The sequence below is a fragment of the Malus sylvestris genome, chromosome 14 (assembly GCF_916048215.2).
Source record: "Malus sylvestris chromosome 14, drMalSylv7.2, whole genome shotgun sequence".
NCBI classification, from domain to species: Eukaryota; Viridiplantae; Streptophyta; class Magnoliopsida; order Rosales; family Rosaceae; genus Malus; species Malus sylvestris.
The window spans coordinates 2,263,479-2,277,795 of NC_062273.1; the positions used below are offsets into that span (position 1 = coordinate 2,263,479).

The 14,317-nt window shown below is 41.9% G+C and overlaps 1 protein-coding gene across 2 annotated transcripts; it reads right to left on the reverse strand.

Annotated features, from left to right (window-relative positions):
* Positions 1 to 1,600: 1,600 nt before the first annotated feature.
* LOC126598783 (UPF0481 protein At3g47200-like) lies at positions 1,601 to 4,038 on the reverse strand. Of its 2 annotated transcripts, XM_050265139.1 has the most exons (3): positions 2,495 to 4,038; positions 2,179 to 2,400; positions 1,601 to 2,027 (listed from the first exon to the last, which is right to left on the reverse strand). In XM_050265139.1, the coding sequence occupies exon 1, from the start codon at positions 3,925 to 3,927 to the stop codon at positions 2,551 to 2,553; it is 1,377 nt and encodes a 458-aa protein (XP_050121096.1). In that variant the 5' UTR covers positions 3,928 to 4,038; the 3' UTR covers positions 1,601 to 2,027; positions 2,179 to 2,400; positions 2,495 to 2,550. The 2 variants fall into 2 exon arrangements, with proteins under 2 accessions (XP_050121096.1, XP_050121095.1); XM_050265138.1 differs by having other exon boundaries at positions 2,179 to 4,038.
* Positions 4,039 to 14,317: the final 10,279 nt, after the last annotated feature.

Here is a 14,317-nt window from a genome sequence, read left to right on the forward strand (position 1 = left end):
AATGCTCTAACAACTGGTTTAACAAATGACCACTTGACTAATAATAAGATCTACAATACTACTCGCTTGTAGATTTTCTTCACTAAGCAAAATATGATTATGCTTTCTCAATGGAAAATAACAAACTAAACTATTTTGGTCTAAGGTTATTTTTCTTTTTTGTGGTTCACTAATTTATAAATTAAGATAATCTATCATAAACTACAGTATACCTTTCTTCAGAGTAACGACTAACTGGTTTCTTAGAAGCTCTCTTTCTTCTCTCAAGGTCTCTAAAACTTGATATGTTGCTCTTTTTGCTTCATAACTTTATGCTGCATTTCTGTGTTGTTATATTTACTAATAAATGAAGAATATTCAAGATAACCAAAATAAAACTTTTGCTTCTTCAAAGTATTGCTAATTTTTTTGGATATATATGCTAATCTTTTCTTTATGCTAATTATAGTTGGGTGTCTGGGACAATAAATACTTGGTGGTTGTGGTTGACAAGGTCTACAAGGACAATAATATCGGTTGTTCATACAAAATAAACAAGTGTGATATCAGTTGTGTTAATGACTTCCGTTCTAAAGGTACTTTACTATTATAATTATACTATTAAAATGCTAAACTTGACTCTGATACCAGATTCGCACAGCAGGCCCGGTTAAATAATCGGATGGCTATTATAATAACTAGACATAAAACCTTGCACATGGAACTCGACATGTTTCAGCATGACGGCCACTCATAGTACAAGTATAAGGCCTTAACGGCTGAACTTAGAGGTGCCCTGGTTAATGTCCAGTTATTTGTATGGCAAGCATTCAACTATAACAGAGTGCTCGAACAAAGTATGATCGTCAGTTTAGCAGGTTAATAATATAACTACAATAGTGTTTCCCTGTTTTGGACTAGAAGTCTAATCAAACAAACACACTAAATAAAGAAAAGAAAACTTAAGACTTGGAGATTGCTTGAATATGTGCACTTGAACTTTTATTGATATATAAAATGTTTACAAAGATAATTGTTTACAAGAAAGTGTTTTCAAGGATGCTATGAAGGTTACGGGTGAAGATGGCATGAGTGAGAGTATGGTGTTCAGGTGTTGAGATGTTGAGAGGTGTCGTGTTGAGGTTGAGAGGTGTTGAGGTGCGTTTACAATGAATGGAACTCCACTTATATATACTGAATGATGATACAACGGTATAAAAATTTACAAATGGATGGTGTGGACATCTCTTTGCTACTTGTCACTTTGCTTCTACTGTTGCTAAAAATATCAGCACTGTTTCTGAAACGTGTCTGACTCTTGCTTTGTTTGATAAATGCATGTGAATTTGCTTGTCTCATTTTGCTTTGCATGTGAACTTGATTGTCTTTTGCTTTGCATGTGAACCTGCTGCATAGTTTTTTCTCCTGGAGTTTTTATATTTGTTTTGATGAAGAGCATGTGACTTTTGATGGATGTTGGAGATTGGGATACTTTTGGTTTTTTCTATCAGAAGGTTTTCAAGGGCAACATTGCCATTTTTGAAATTATTTGTCCTTAAGGTTACATGAAAGTTTTCTAAAGTGTTTCCATTAGTTTACCTAAGTATTTTGCATACTAACATTTGTTTTTTAAAATACATGCAAGACAACAAATTTTACAAGACATTAAACAAATTTCGACAATACAAATGAATCCTATCACAAAATTAAAAAATATACACTCAATTTAGGGACATTGGCCTTACCACTCAATATGCATTTATACATAAAATAAATTGGAGCATTGACCGCTAAATTATGACTTAAGTTTCAATTTGATCCTCAAACTATTTATAAGAGCCTAAAGGCCCGCTTGGTATTATACTCAAATCCAGAGTTTTAAACTCAAAAACACTTTTTGAGTGTCAGGTTGAAATTTCTTGTTTGATTGATTCATTCTCAAGCACACAACTCAAAAGCACTTTCAGACATTTTTTTTTTTCCTTGCTTTCTTCTTCCTCTGTTCTGCACATTCATACCACATGGATACGCCACTGGTGTTGATTGACCTAAAACCAAAATCCATTAAAGATAATAAAAATTGTCATTTTACGTTTCAAAAAGAAGATGCAATTCTTTAGCTAAGCGGTTTTCTTTAAACACAATATTTGAATTGAATTGATTGATTTTCCTAAATGAATGAATGCATACCATACTTACCATCAAGAGTCCATGGCATATGATCTTTCAATATATGCCTTGATGTGCATGCCTTCAATACTTGGACTCAGAATCTAGGGCACGCGCCGCACGCCCAAAACTAGAACTGATCTATCACAGACCAGTTTTTATAAAGGTCGATGACTAAACGAAGTTCTATAAATCGCCCACAATGTTATGAGCAAGACTTTCTTCAAAATCTTGAGTAGCCAAAGGAGCTCCCTTTACCAAAATATTGAAGAGATTTTACAGGTCCAGCAAATCAAGCAGACAAATCACGTATCTTCAAATATCACTAGTGTTCTTTCTCCTCTACCTTGTCAAAATTTCAATATACATACTCGGCGCATGCAATTTTCTCTTCATGTTCTTTTAATTTTTGTAGTAGCTCATGATAGCCATAGCAGTTTGGGCACCTACGAGGACAAGGAGGATGAAGGCGGAAAAAACTGAAATGAAGGACCATGGCCTGCTAAAATAGGTCCGCATGAGAGTAGCCCAGTGGCTGCTGTAGTAGGACTCCACATCTCTGAATTGCTCGGAAAGGTAGCAATCTCTTATTTCTAAGCCAACATTTTCCCCCAACTTTCTGAACAGCTCAGCTACGCTTTGGTCGTTCAGTGAGAAGCCGGTACTGATGATCCCATCGGAACATAGTACCTTGACATCTCTAGTAGAAGTCAGGAGACAGCTCATGAAAATAATATAAGTGCTGAACCATGTACCTGTGTATTGGCTACATTGTTCTAAGGCCAAGCAATTGATGATGAAAGTAGTGGTGAAGTCATTGATGGTTAAAGGTGGGATATCTAGAACCCAATTTTGGAAATTGATCTCCAAGAAGCTGTCCGCTGCTTTGCGTGCCTTGAACTTGATCCCTGAGGATCGTAGTTCTGTGGTACACTGGATTGACTTGAAGGATGGATGGCATAACTTTTGAGAAGAGTACTGATCATTTGAAGTGCCTTGGAGGGGAAGGAAGGTTAAGTGAAACAAGTCAAGCAAGTGCTCGGCCTCCATCATTCTTGAGTTTTTAAGGACTTCAGGAGGCCTAGGCAATGAGTTACTGAAGAACTTAACCGCAAGAAGGCTTAGTGGATCCCCACCTTTACGATGATCCGATGAGATGTCGTATAATCTTTCGAGGACGAAGAAAGGGAGTTGATTTTCAAGCTTGAGGAGGTCCCTCATGAGAATTGGAATCAACCATGGCATGGCTAAGATGGGGTTGCCATCCCGATCATTTTCATCAACAACGTGATCATCGCCACTACTTTCACAAACATATCGAAAAAGCTCAATGATAAAGCACCCATCAAGAACCATCATCTCAACAAATTCACTAACGCTCAACTCCTGGTGGTCGGAATAGCAACTTCTCGTGCTTTCCTCCAACCTGCTCATGGCTCCTATGTAGTCTTTTAGGTCGCGCTTTGTTTGCCAAAGGAGGCCGTCAAGAAACCACCATTTGTAGCTCTCGAATTCCGATAATTCCTTTTTGCCGCGGTGGTATGGCCCGATGGAGACGATTTCAGGCTGAATGGATTTCGGGCTGATTCCGGTGAGGCCGGGAGGAACTTTGTATATGCACACAGATCTCCTATTTTTTGTTGTTGGAACTCCTCGTCTGTTTTGCTCAAGACGGCTTCGCATAGCAGCTACAGATTCGTCGATATCAATCACCACTTCTTCTGCAGTACAATTTTGCTCTGCTACTACTTTGATACCGTCACTGCAAGCCATCTCCATCTCTCTCTCTCTACAAGTTTGTGAATATGAAAACTTGGGTGCAACGATACCTTATGCATATAGATTAGACTATTATTAGAGATTAAACCTTCTGCACCCGATGCAACGATACTTTATGCACACAGATTAAAGACTATATTATTAAAGATCAAATCTTCTCCACTTATTTTGTATGTGACTTTTCTATAACCTCTATCATTAATTGAGACGTTATTTAATATTATAAAGAAAGGTGCATTATTGTGGACTAGTGGGAACTCAATGTCATGACTCATTATCTTTGCAAGCACGCGGAAGTTTTACAAAGTTGTCCGACGTATTATTTAAAAGGAAAATTAATGAAAATGACTTGAAAACTTTAATTTTTAACAATAAGGACAAAATAAAGGGTAAAGTGAATAGTATCAGGTTTGACTTTTTAGTATAAAATTGTGGTTTTTCGTTAAAATAAATAGTACCGCGAACTTTTCATTAAAACTCTCTTATTTAAATTATAGTATACTGCTACTCTCATGGCTTTTTCTTAATGCTTTCAAGACTAATTGCAAAAGGTCCGACAAATAAAAAATTTAATTACAAAAGGTCCCAACAGGAAACTAGAAGAGTAGGCGAAATTACCGGCTTGATTAACGTATATATTGGTGAGAATATAATGCCCCAAAAACCTAAGGGTCAAGAAAACAAATATATTATAACAATTTGTATATGGATGGATTATTAGTGTATTTTAAATATAAAAACGAATAATCTTTACACCTATTCTCTATGTCTTTTTCGTTGTGTATATATTTATTTATGTCGATTAATATTGTCTTCAAACTTCCTTTTGAATCTGTGATACGTGTGTAGGTTATTACCACAGGTCCACAAGCTTTAAATAATGGAGAATGTTAATGAGACAAAATTTAGAAATAAAATTTACAAACTAAATAATGTGTCACTAACATGAATGAGCGCGTTTATCAACGCTTAAGTAATAAATCAATCATTAACTTTCATGTCTTTTAGTTTTTAAAATTTTATCTATAAATTTAATCTTCCTAACATTACCTTTAAATAATTGTAAAGTTCCGTAAGCTTGAATCAGTTCTAAAGCGATCACATAATGACAGCAAGTCAGATGAAAAATGATCTGGACCGGCCTTCACATACATTCGGGGGTTTCGTAAGGTAAAGGATCTTAATCTTACATTTTGTTTTATATACCAGCGATGCTGGGAGAGGGATAATCCAAAACTCGAAATCTGGGGGTAAGGATAAATGCATGCTTACATGCCCTTGCACCTTCACTGTTTGATGATGATTAACTTATTTAAAGCAAGACGGAACTGGATTTGAAATTGGGGTGGGTAAGAACTACCAGTTGTATTTATACATAAAAAAGACGAAGATAATCTTGCGTCAAACCAGACCACATCTTGATTAGTTTAGTTTGGTTCGGTTTGGTAAGGAAACGACCTAAACAAGCCACACCGGTACACTTGGCTTGGTTTACACTATGGACAATCATGTTTCATCTCATAGATATAGGGTTGGGATCAAGAAACAAATTTTTTTTTTTCACTCTTTTTGAGCATTTAGATTACATAGCATACAAAGGTCTGAATTAAGGATGATGTTGTAGAAAGTTAAAGAAAGAAAGAAAGAATAATGTTGTAGAATTATTAGAGAGACGGGCCAAAAATTCACTTTTAATAACACTGATACTATCTCTAATTTGGTAATTATCACTTGTACAATCCGTCAAGTGTGTAATTTTATCACAAAAGGTTTCGATATTACTTGGAGTGAAGTTAAGATATTTACGTTCTTTTTTTAAAGATACGGTCAATGTGAGATATTTTAACAGCTCCCCTCATGTGGGACCCAATTAATGGTTCGTAGGAGATAACAACCGCAGTTGAGGGGAAGATGTATCTGCTGGGTTTTTCCTTAGTCTTTCCCCTTCCCTTTCTTCTCGCTCGGTCTTTTCTTACACTATTATTTCAAGAAAAGCTGATTTGCTCTTTCTCCAACTCTTCTATTTTTTTGCCTGCCCAAGTTCATTTCCAGGAGATTTACACCTTTCACAATTGTGCTTGTTTAGAAATTTAGCCATTGTTGGACGTACAAAAGAGTTCTCAAATAGAGTTGGTGGGGGGTGCGGTGGCTAGGGTCTAGCTGGGGGTGGAGGATGAGGGATGCCAAATAGAGTTGGTGGCAGGTGCGGTGGCTAGGGTCTAGGTGGGGGTGGCAGGTGCGGTGGCTAGGGTCTAGGTGGGGGTGAAGGACGAGGGATGCCAAATAGAGTTGGTGGCAGGTGCGGTGGCTAAGGTCTAGGTGGGGGTGAAGGACGAGGGAGCTCAAGGCGGGATCAAGGCCCACTTTTAATTTTTTTTTAATTTTAGAAAAAAAAAATTTAATTAATTTTTCTTAATTTTTTTTTTTACATCTACATCAGCATAAATGTGGAACCGCAATTACTACATCACCATTTATTGGTTAACTTAACATAAATTCTAACAGATGTGTGAAATTGAAATCAAATAATAAGTAATGTATGAAAGAAAAATTTAAAGATGTATGAAGTTGCAATTGATCCTAAACCTGAGTGGGTAAAATGTAATTTACTCACTTTTATTAATAATGACACACCCCGACCTGAATTTTAGTAGGCAGCAAAATCGAGGCGTGCTGACCATCACCCAGATAGGTGATGAAGCCATGATAATATGTGTGGAACCAAAAATATTCACCAGGCGACACGTGGACTTTTGAACGAAAGAGGACAAAAATACTCTTGAGGCATACCGGGATTCCTACGCGCAAATAGTGGGTAATCATCCTCAACCAATTCAAAAATGCTCCAGAAGAGGTAACCAATTCCAAATTATCTTATTTTAGGTAATTATTTCCAAAACTTAATTTCCCTAATATATTATTTAGTTAATTAATTATCTAAATAATATATTCTTCCCATATCTCCTAAAATCATCCCTTAATTACCAATTTGAAACATCCACTCAAACCTAAAAAATGGCATAGGGCCGGCTACCCCATTCAAAATCTATTCCATCACCTTTTTTCTACCTTTTCCACCTTTCTTTCCCTTTTAAATTAGCCAATCAATACCATAAATAATAAAATATCTCCTTTCATATTTAATTAGCCAATTAATTGGCTAATTAAACCAAAAATAAAACCCAAAACTCCCATCTAGGAGCCGGCCACATTCCCTCTCTTTTTCCTTATCTTTTCATACTTCCTCCACTTCATTAGCCAAATAATGATAACCATTCAATTTAGTAACTTCCCATTTATTTCTATTGTATTTTATTAGCCAATAAAGTGGCTAATAAAACCAAAAAATTCACCCAAAAGCACACAAAGGGGCCGGCCCTTTTCTTGAAAATGTGGACCAATTTGGTCCTATAAATAGTCACCCATTTCTACCAAACACTCATTCCAAACCTCTTGCAAAAATTCCAAAACACTCTAAACACTATTTCTCTCTAAATTTCTAACTTTGGCATCGGAGGTTCTTCGGCCAAAGCCCCCCCCATTCATCGTGGGCGCGTGAGGCTTTTGGCCTTAACCTAAGGTGCTAGTTGTTTTGTAGGTGCAAAATCGTCCAAGATCGAAGAGAAGAAAATTTGCATCCACAAATTGGTGCTTTCATTAAGAGTTGAAATCCATACTCGTAGAAGACTCTCGTACAAAAAGGTTTTTTCTTTATTTTCTAGTCCATTTGAATATTTTTCATACGTTCTTATTATTAGAATTTTCTACTTGCAAAGGTTCTTTGATAAAACGTATAAGAAAAATATAATGACTAGAAGTTTAGAAAATTCCGCAAGTAAAAATTCTAGTATTCAAGAAATGGGACTGCGGAGATCCATGAGGCAAAATGCGACAAGAAGGGGAGCGGCATCATCACCACGAGCTTCCACCATGGGAACTACCGTGATGGCTACCTCGGTAGCCACCCGCGGCGAGGTCCATGGTGCCTTCACCACAGCCACCATGGGAACCACCACGGGGGCTACTCCGGTAGCCGCTCGTGGCGAGGTCCATGGAGCCTTCACCACCGCCGCCATGGGAACCACCACGGTGGCTACTTCGGTAGCCGCTCGTGGCGAGGTCCATGGAGCCTTCACCACCGCCGCCATGGGAACCACCACGGTGGCTACTTCGGTAGCCACTCGTGGCGAGGTCCATGGAGCCTTCACCACGGCCCGAGCCGTGCCATCCAAGTTTACGTGGACCAAAGCCCAAGCCTCGCATTCACATGCACCGCGCATTGAGCAGCCTGCTCCCGTGATCCAGCCAGCTTTTGTAGCCCAGCCTGCTCCCGTGATCCAGCCTGCTCTTATAGCCCAGCCTGCTCCAACGATCCAGCCTGCCCCAGTGATCCAGCCTGCCCCCGCAGCCCAGCCTGTTTTCATGGTTTCCCAAGCTGCTCAAGTCCGCCCGAGACAATCTCAACCATCCGGACCAATCATCGAGGCTGAGGTGTTTTCACCACATTTCTCCGCATATTTGACATTCCCCAACTCAAATCTCGCACTTGGAGTCAACCACCCTTTCATTGTTCAAGGAGGTGCATTCCATCCAAGTTCTTCCAATCCGAATGGCGAACAAAACTTGTCCCGACAAGTCATAGAATTGACGAGCGCCCTTGCACAACAAACTACCTTGGTGAATCAACTTTTACAACGTACTGAGATGCATCGCGCCCACGATGAAGTTTCCCGAAGTAGAACAAGGGTAGACAAGGAGCCTTTTAAACAGCGTCCTGGAAAGCAACCATTCAACCCATCACAAGTCGAGCATTCAGACAGTGCACACTCTCGATTGGGCCCCTGAAATAGCGTATACTCCCGTCTTAGCGCGCGGAGGAGCGTGTACTCTCGGTTAGGCCCACGAGCAAGTATACATTCACGGTTGGGGCCACACTTTGATAATCAACATGGGCAACCTACCAGGCAAAGCATTCATTCGCGATTAGGCTCACAAGGAGTATCCTCCACATCACATCGGAGCAGGCAACCTGACAAACGGAAGGAAACGATCGTTCAATCTGGCTCTAGTTCAACCGGTAGCCTGCAAAGAAATCCCTCGCCTGCTAGGAATCTATCTCATCCATTGCAGCCACAGCATAGACGAACCGACTGAGAAGAAGAGCAGCTTAGACCGGTAGAAAAAGACCAAGGGCAGCCAAAAGCTCCGCTACCCCAACAAAAGCAAATCCAAGAAGAGGTAGAAAGGCTTTTCAATGAGCGGATGCGTGATTTTCGGCGCAACGAAATGGTTGATGAGGCACTAAGGCGAGATATGACCAACATGAGCAGGTCACCTTTCGCGGATGAGATCGAGCAGGCAGAGCCTCCGCGCAAGTTTAGCATGCCGCACTTCACATCTTTCAAAGGAGATGGGGATCCCGAAAGACACTTGAAGCATTACCGAAATGCGATGGTCCTTTATCGGAATAATGACGCCCTTATGTGCAAAATATTCGCCACTACTTTACAAGGCGAGGCACAAGATTGGTTTCATACCTTGCCGGCACGATCCATCCAGAATTTTGATGATCTTTCCTTGGTCTTCACCAAAGAATACTCATCTTATCGATCGATCAAGAAGAAGTCCGATCACCTATTCAACGTAAAGAAAAACCCAAAAGAGTCGCTTCGCGATTACGTGAAGAGATTCAAAGCAGAGAAGGCGAAGATCGTCGGATGCGACAACTCGATAGCAAGTGCAGCCTTCCAAAAAGGACTACCAGCAGACCACCCACTGTTTGGAGAAATGATCATGAAAGAAGACCTAACTCTAGCAGATTCCTTTGCTCTGGCAGAAAAGCATGCGCTTTGGGACGAGGCTCGACAAGCAGAAAAGGCTCCCGAACAACCTCGAAAAGAGTTGGCAGCTACTCAAAAGAAGGATGAAAAACAACCCAACAAGGGCAGGCAGGAGTTCAAGCGCAGGGACCGACCCACGACCAAAGAAGGCTCGATGACCAACAACTATTCTAAGTTCTCAATTCCGATTCATCAAATCCTTCGTGACGTCAAGAATGAACCATGGTTCAAGTTGCCGAAGCAGTCAAAAGGAGATACTTCCAAGTTGGACCACACTAAGTATTGTGCATTCCACCGAGGTCCCAGTCACACAACCAACGATTGCTACACTTGGAAGAACTACCTAGAGAAACTCGTGAAAGAAGGCAAAGTCGATAGATATTTGGACAAGCCAGCTGAGCAGCAAAAAAGGAATGTAGACGGAGATGAGGAGCCACCAACTAAGACGATTCGAATCAATGGCATTTTCGCTGAGTCTGAGCACTTAGGGGCTACTAATAACTCCAAAAAGAGGAAGATCTAGCAGGCCTTACTAATCTCACAAGTTCATGCAGTCGATACCCAACCTGGACCTATCATTGGCTTCACGGAGCAGGATGCAGAAGGAGTCGACTTCCCACACGACGATGCATTAGTAGTATCTGTCCAACTAGCCCATGCTATAGTCGACAGGATGATGGTTGACAATGGAAGTGCGGTCAACCTACTTCAACTTTCAGTCATTCAGAAGATGGGCTTGGAAAGTACAATCATACGTCGGGCAGAGGTACTTACTGGATTCAACGGACACACCTCAACTGCCATCGGCCATATCATACTTAACGTAAAAACACCGCCAGTCGTCTCAAAGCAAACATTCACGATTGTAAGCGACCCATCTCCCTACAATGGGATTCTTGGGAGACCTTGGTTGATCAAGCTGGATGCTGTCACTTCCGTCAAGTATCAAAAAATCAGATTTCGCATCCCGGGAGGAGGAGTCGAAGAGATCAAGTCTGACCAGGCCTCATCCCGACGATGCACTGTGCAAATGTTAAAAGAAACAAAGAAGAAGACCTTTACCCCCATAGAGGTTACCGAAGTCCAAAAGGGCAAAGAAATTGCCAAATAGCAATTACAGCAGGTGGATCGAGAAGATGGCACCCAAGCAGACAAGATAGGATGGAAACCCGAAGAGGACGCTGAAGACATCATTCTTGATCCCCAGCAGCCGGAAAAGACGGCTAAAATTGGCTCACGACTAAGCCCAGACGAGAAGGAAGAACTCACAATTTTCCTTAGGAAAAACCGAGATATCTTCGCATGGTCACCATCCGACATGCCCGGTATTGATCCCAAAGTGGCCTGCCACAAGCTGCACGTCGATCCAACTGCCAAACCGGTAATTCAAAAAAGAAGACATTTCACTCCCGAACGAGTAGCGATCATCGAGGCAGAAATCGACAAACTATTGGAGGCCGGTTTCATAGAAGAGGTAGCACACTCGGCATGGCTTGCTAATGTCGTACTAGTTATGAAGAAAGAGAAGGGCAAATGGAGGGTTTGCGTAGACTACACCGACCTCAACAAAGCATGCCCAAAAGACCATTATCCTGTCCCCCGGATTGATCTATTAGTAGATTCAACTTCTGGAAACTAGTTACTTAGTTTCTTAGACGCATACTCCGGCTACAACCAAATAGCCATGCATGAGCCCGACAAGGAGAAAACTGCGTTCGTGATAGAGCGAGGCACTTACTGTTACAAGGTCATGCCTTTTGGCCTCAAGAATGCGGGAGCCACTTACCAAAGGCTAGTAAATATGATGTTCAAAAAGCAAATCGGGGTAACCATGGAGGTCTATGTCGACGATATCATGGTAAAGGGCAAGCAGCGATCAGATCACATTCGCAATTTAGCAGAAACTTTCAATATCCTTAGAAGGTACAAGATGAAGCTCAACCCCACCAAGTGCATGTTTGGAGTATCTTCAGGTCGATTCTTTGGGTACTTAGTAACCCAACGAGGAATTGAAGCACATCCCAAGCAAATCCAAGCAATCATAGAGATGAAATCTCCAACTACCTTGAAGGAAATCTAAAGCTTGACCGGACGAGCAGCCGTCCTCAATCGCTTCCTCTCACGATCCACCGATCGATGCAAACCCTTTTTCAAAGCTATCAAGAGGGCACAAAGAAACAAATGGGATGAAGAATGCGAAAAAGCTTTCCAAGACTTGAAGAATTATCTCACATCACCTCCCTTACTATCCAAGCCGGAAGCAGCGGAGGATTTATATATTTATTTGGCAGTTTCCGAGGTAGCAGTGAGCTCTGCTCTCATACGAGAAGAGTTGGGGGCCCAACTGCCGGTATTCTACACTTCTAAAGCTCTTCTCGATGCAGAAACAAGATATCCGAAGATTGAAAAATTAATTTTGGCGTTAGTTGTTGTGGCTCGGAAGCTCAGACCCTACTTTCAAGCTCATACAGTCATTGTTATGACTCAATATCCCTTACGATCAATATTACATGGTCCGGACGCTTCTCAACGAGTGATGAAATGGGCATTGGAACTTGGCTAATATGGTTTAGTTTTCCAACCTCGCACAGCGATAAAGGCCCAAGCTTTGGCAGATTTCGTGGCAGAATTCACACCTAGCCTAGGCAACGCAACAGTGCGGCCCAACGACGCCCCAGAAGCAACCGAGAGTACCTTAGCCACACTTACTCCATCCAATAAAGATTTCTGGAACTTGCATGTCGACGGTGCATCCAACTATAAAGGCTCGGGAGCAGGTGTAGTTCTTGTTACTCCAGATGGCTCAATGCTCGAGCAGGCGATCACTCTAGGTTTCAAAGCATCCAATAATGAAGCAGAGTACGAGGCTCTACTAGCAGGCCTCCGAATGGCAAAAGACTTGGCAGTGAAGAAACTCGCAATTCATTCTGATTCCCAACTAATCACCAGCCAGGCTACTGGGGAATACACGGCAAAACACCCAAGGATGGTACAATACCTAGAGAAAGTACGCCAACAGCTTGAAGCATTTCAGACTTACACTCTCACTCAAGTTCCGCGGGCAGACAATGCACATGCAGATGCACTAGCTGGTTTAGGCTCCGCCCTTGACCACCAATTCAAACGCTCCATTCCGGTGGAATATCTAGACAAGCCAAGCATAGAGATGGAGTCGATAGCCGAAGTGTCACAGGTTAGTGTAACTCCCACTTGGCAAAGTTCAATTATAGACTACTTGGTCAACGGCACATTACCCACAGAAAGATTGGAGTCAAGGAAGCTCCAAATTAAGTCGGCACGCTACTATATGTGGAATGGCATTCTCGTCTGAAGATCCTACACCGGACCACATCTCCGCTGCCTGGCACCTCCCGATGACTTGAAGGTTCTAAGCTCAATCCACGAAGGCGTTTGTGGGAATTACTCTGGAGGTCGATCCTTAGCCCAAAAGGCTCTTAACGCAGGCTATTACTGGCCTACCATGCACCAAGATGCTAAGGAGTTAGTACAAAAATGCGACCGTTGCCAACGCTACAAACCAGTACCAGCACTACCCGCTAGTGAGCTACACCCGCAAACGAGTCCTTGGCCATTCATGTAGTGGGCAATCGACCTGGTAGGGCCTATGCCGCCTGCTACGGGGGGCAGATGCATGATGATCGTGGCAACCGACTATTTCACCAAATGGGTAGAAGCAGAACCCATGACAACCACGACTCAGACGGACATAGAGCGATTTATATGGAGGAACATCATTTACCGATTTGGAATCCCTCAGTCCATCGTCACTGACAACGGTCCTCAATTTGTGGGAAAAGATTTGCAAAGTTTTTTCAAAAATACGGCATCAAACAACACATGTCCACACCAAGATATCCTCAAGGCAATGGGCAGGCTGAAGCATCCAACAAGACGATTCTCGACTGCCTCAAGAAATCCCTCACCGACAAAAAGGGAAAATGGCCAGATGAGCTCCCAGGATGTTTATGGGCATATCGCACCACCAAAAGACGAGCAACCGGTGAAACTCCTTTCTCTTTGGCGTTTGGTTCGGAGGCAATCATACCTCCCAACATCATCGTGCCAAGCATCAACACTCTATTGCCAAACGTTGAACGGAACAGTAAAGAAATGGCCACAGATTTAGATCTGGCAGAAGAAAGGCGCGAACAAACCATCACCCGCATCGCAGCCTACCAGCAGCAGCTCATTTCCAGCTACAACAAAAGGGCCAAGATCCGGCAGTTCCAACCCGGAGACCTAGTCATAAGAAAAGCTTTCATCACTGCCCGCAGAGAAGGCTTGAAAAAAATGGACCCCATCTGGGAAGGTCCTTACAAGATCAACAGAGTCGGCGGTAAAGGCAGTTATACTCTTGCTACCATGAATGATAAAGAGATCGAGAAGCAATGGAACGCCTACAATTTGAGGAAATACCATGTGTGACTTCACACTATATCAAGACCCGAAGACTCGAGCATCTCAACGGGCACCACCTCGTAAACCGAGGACTATCCAATCATCATGCAGTTTTTGCAACCAAGTTATTT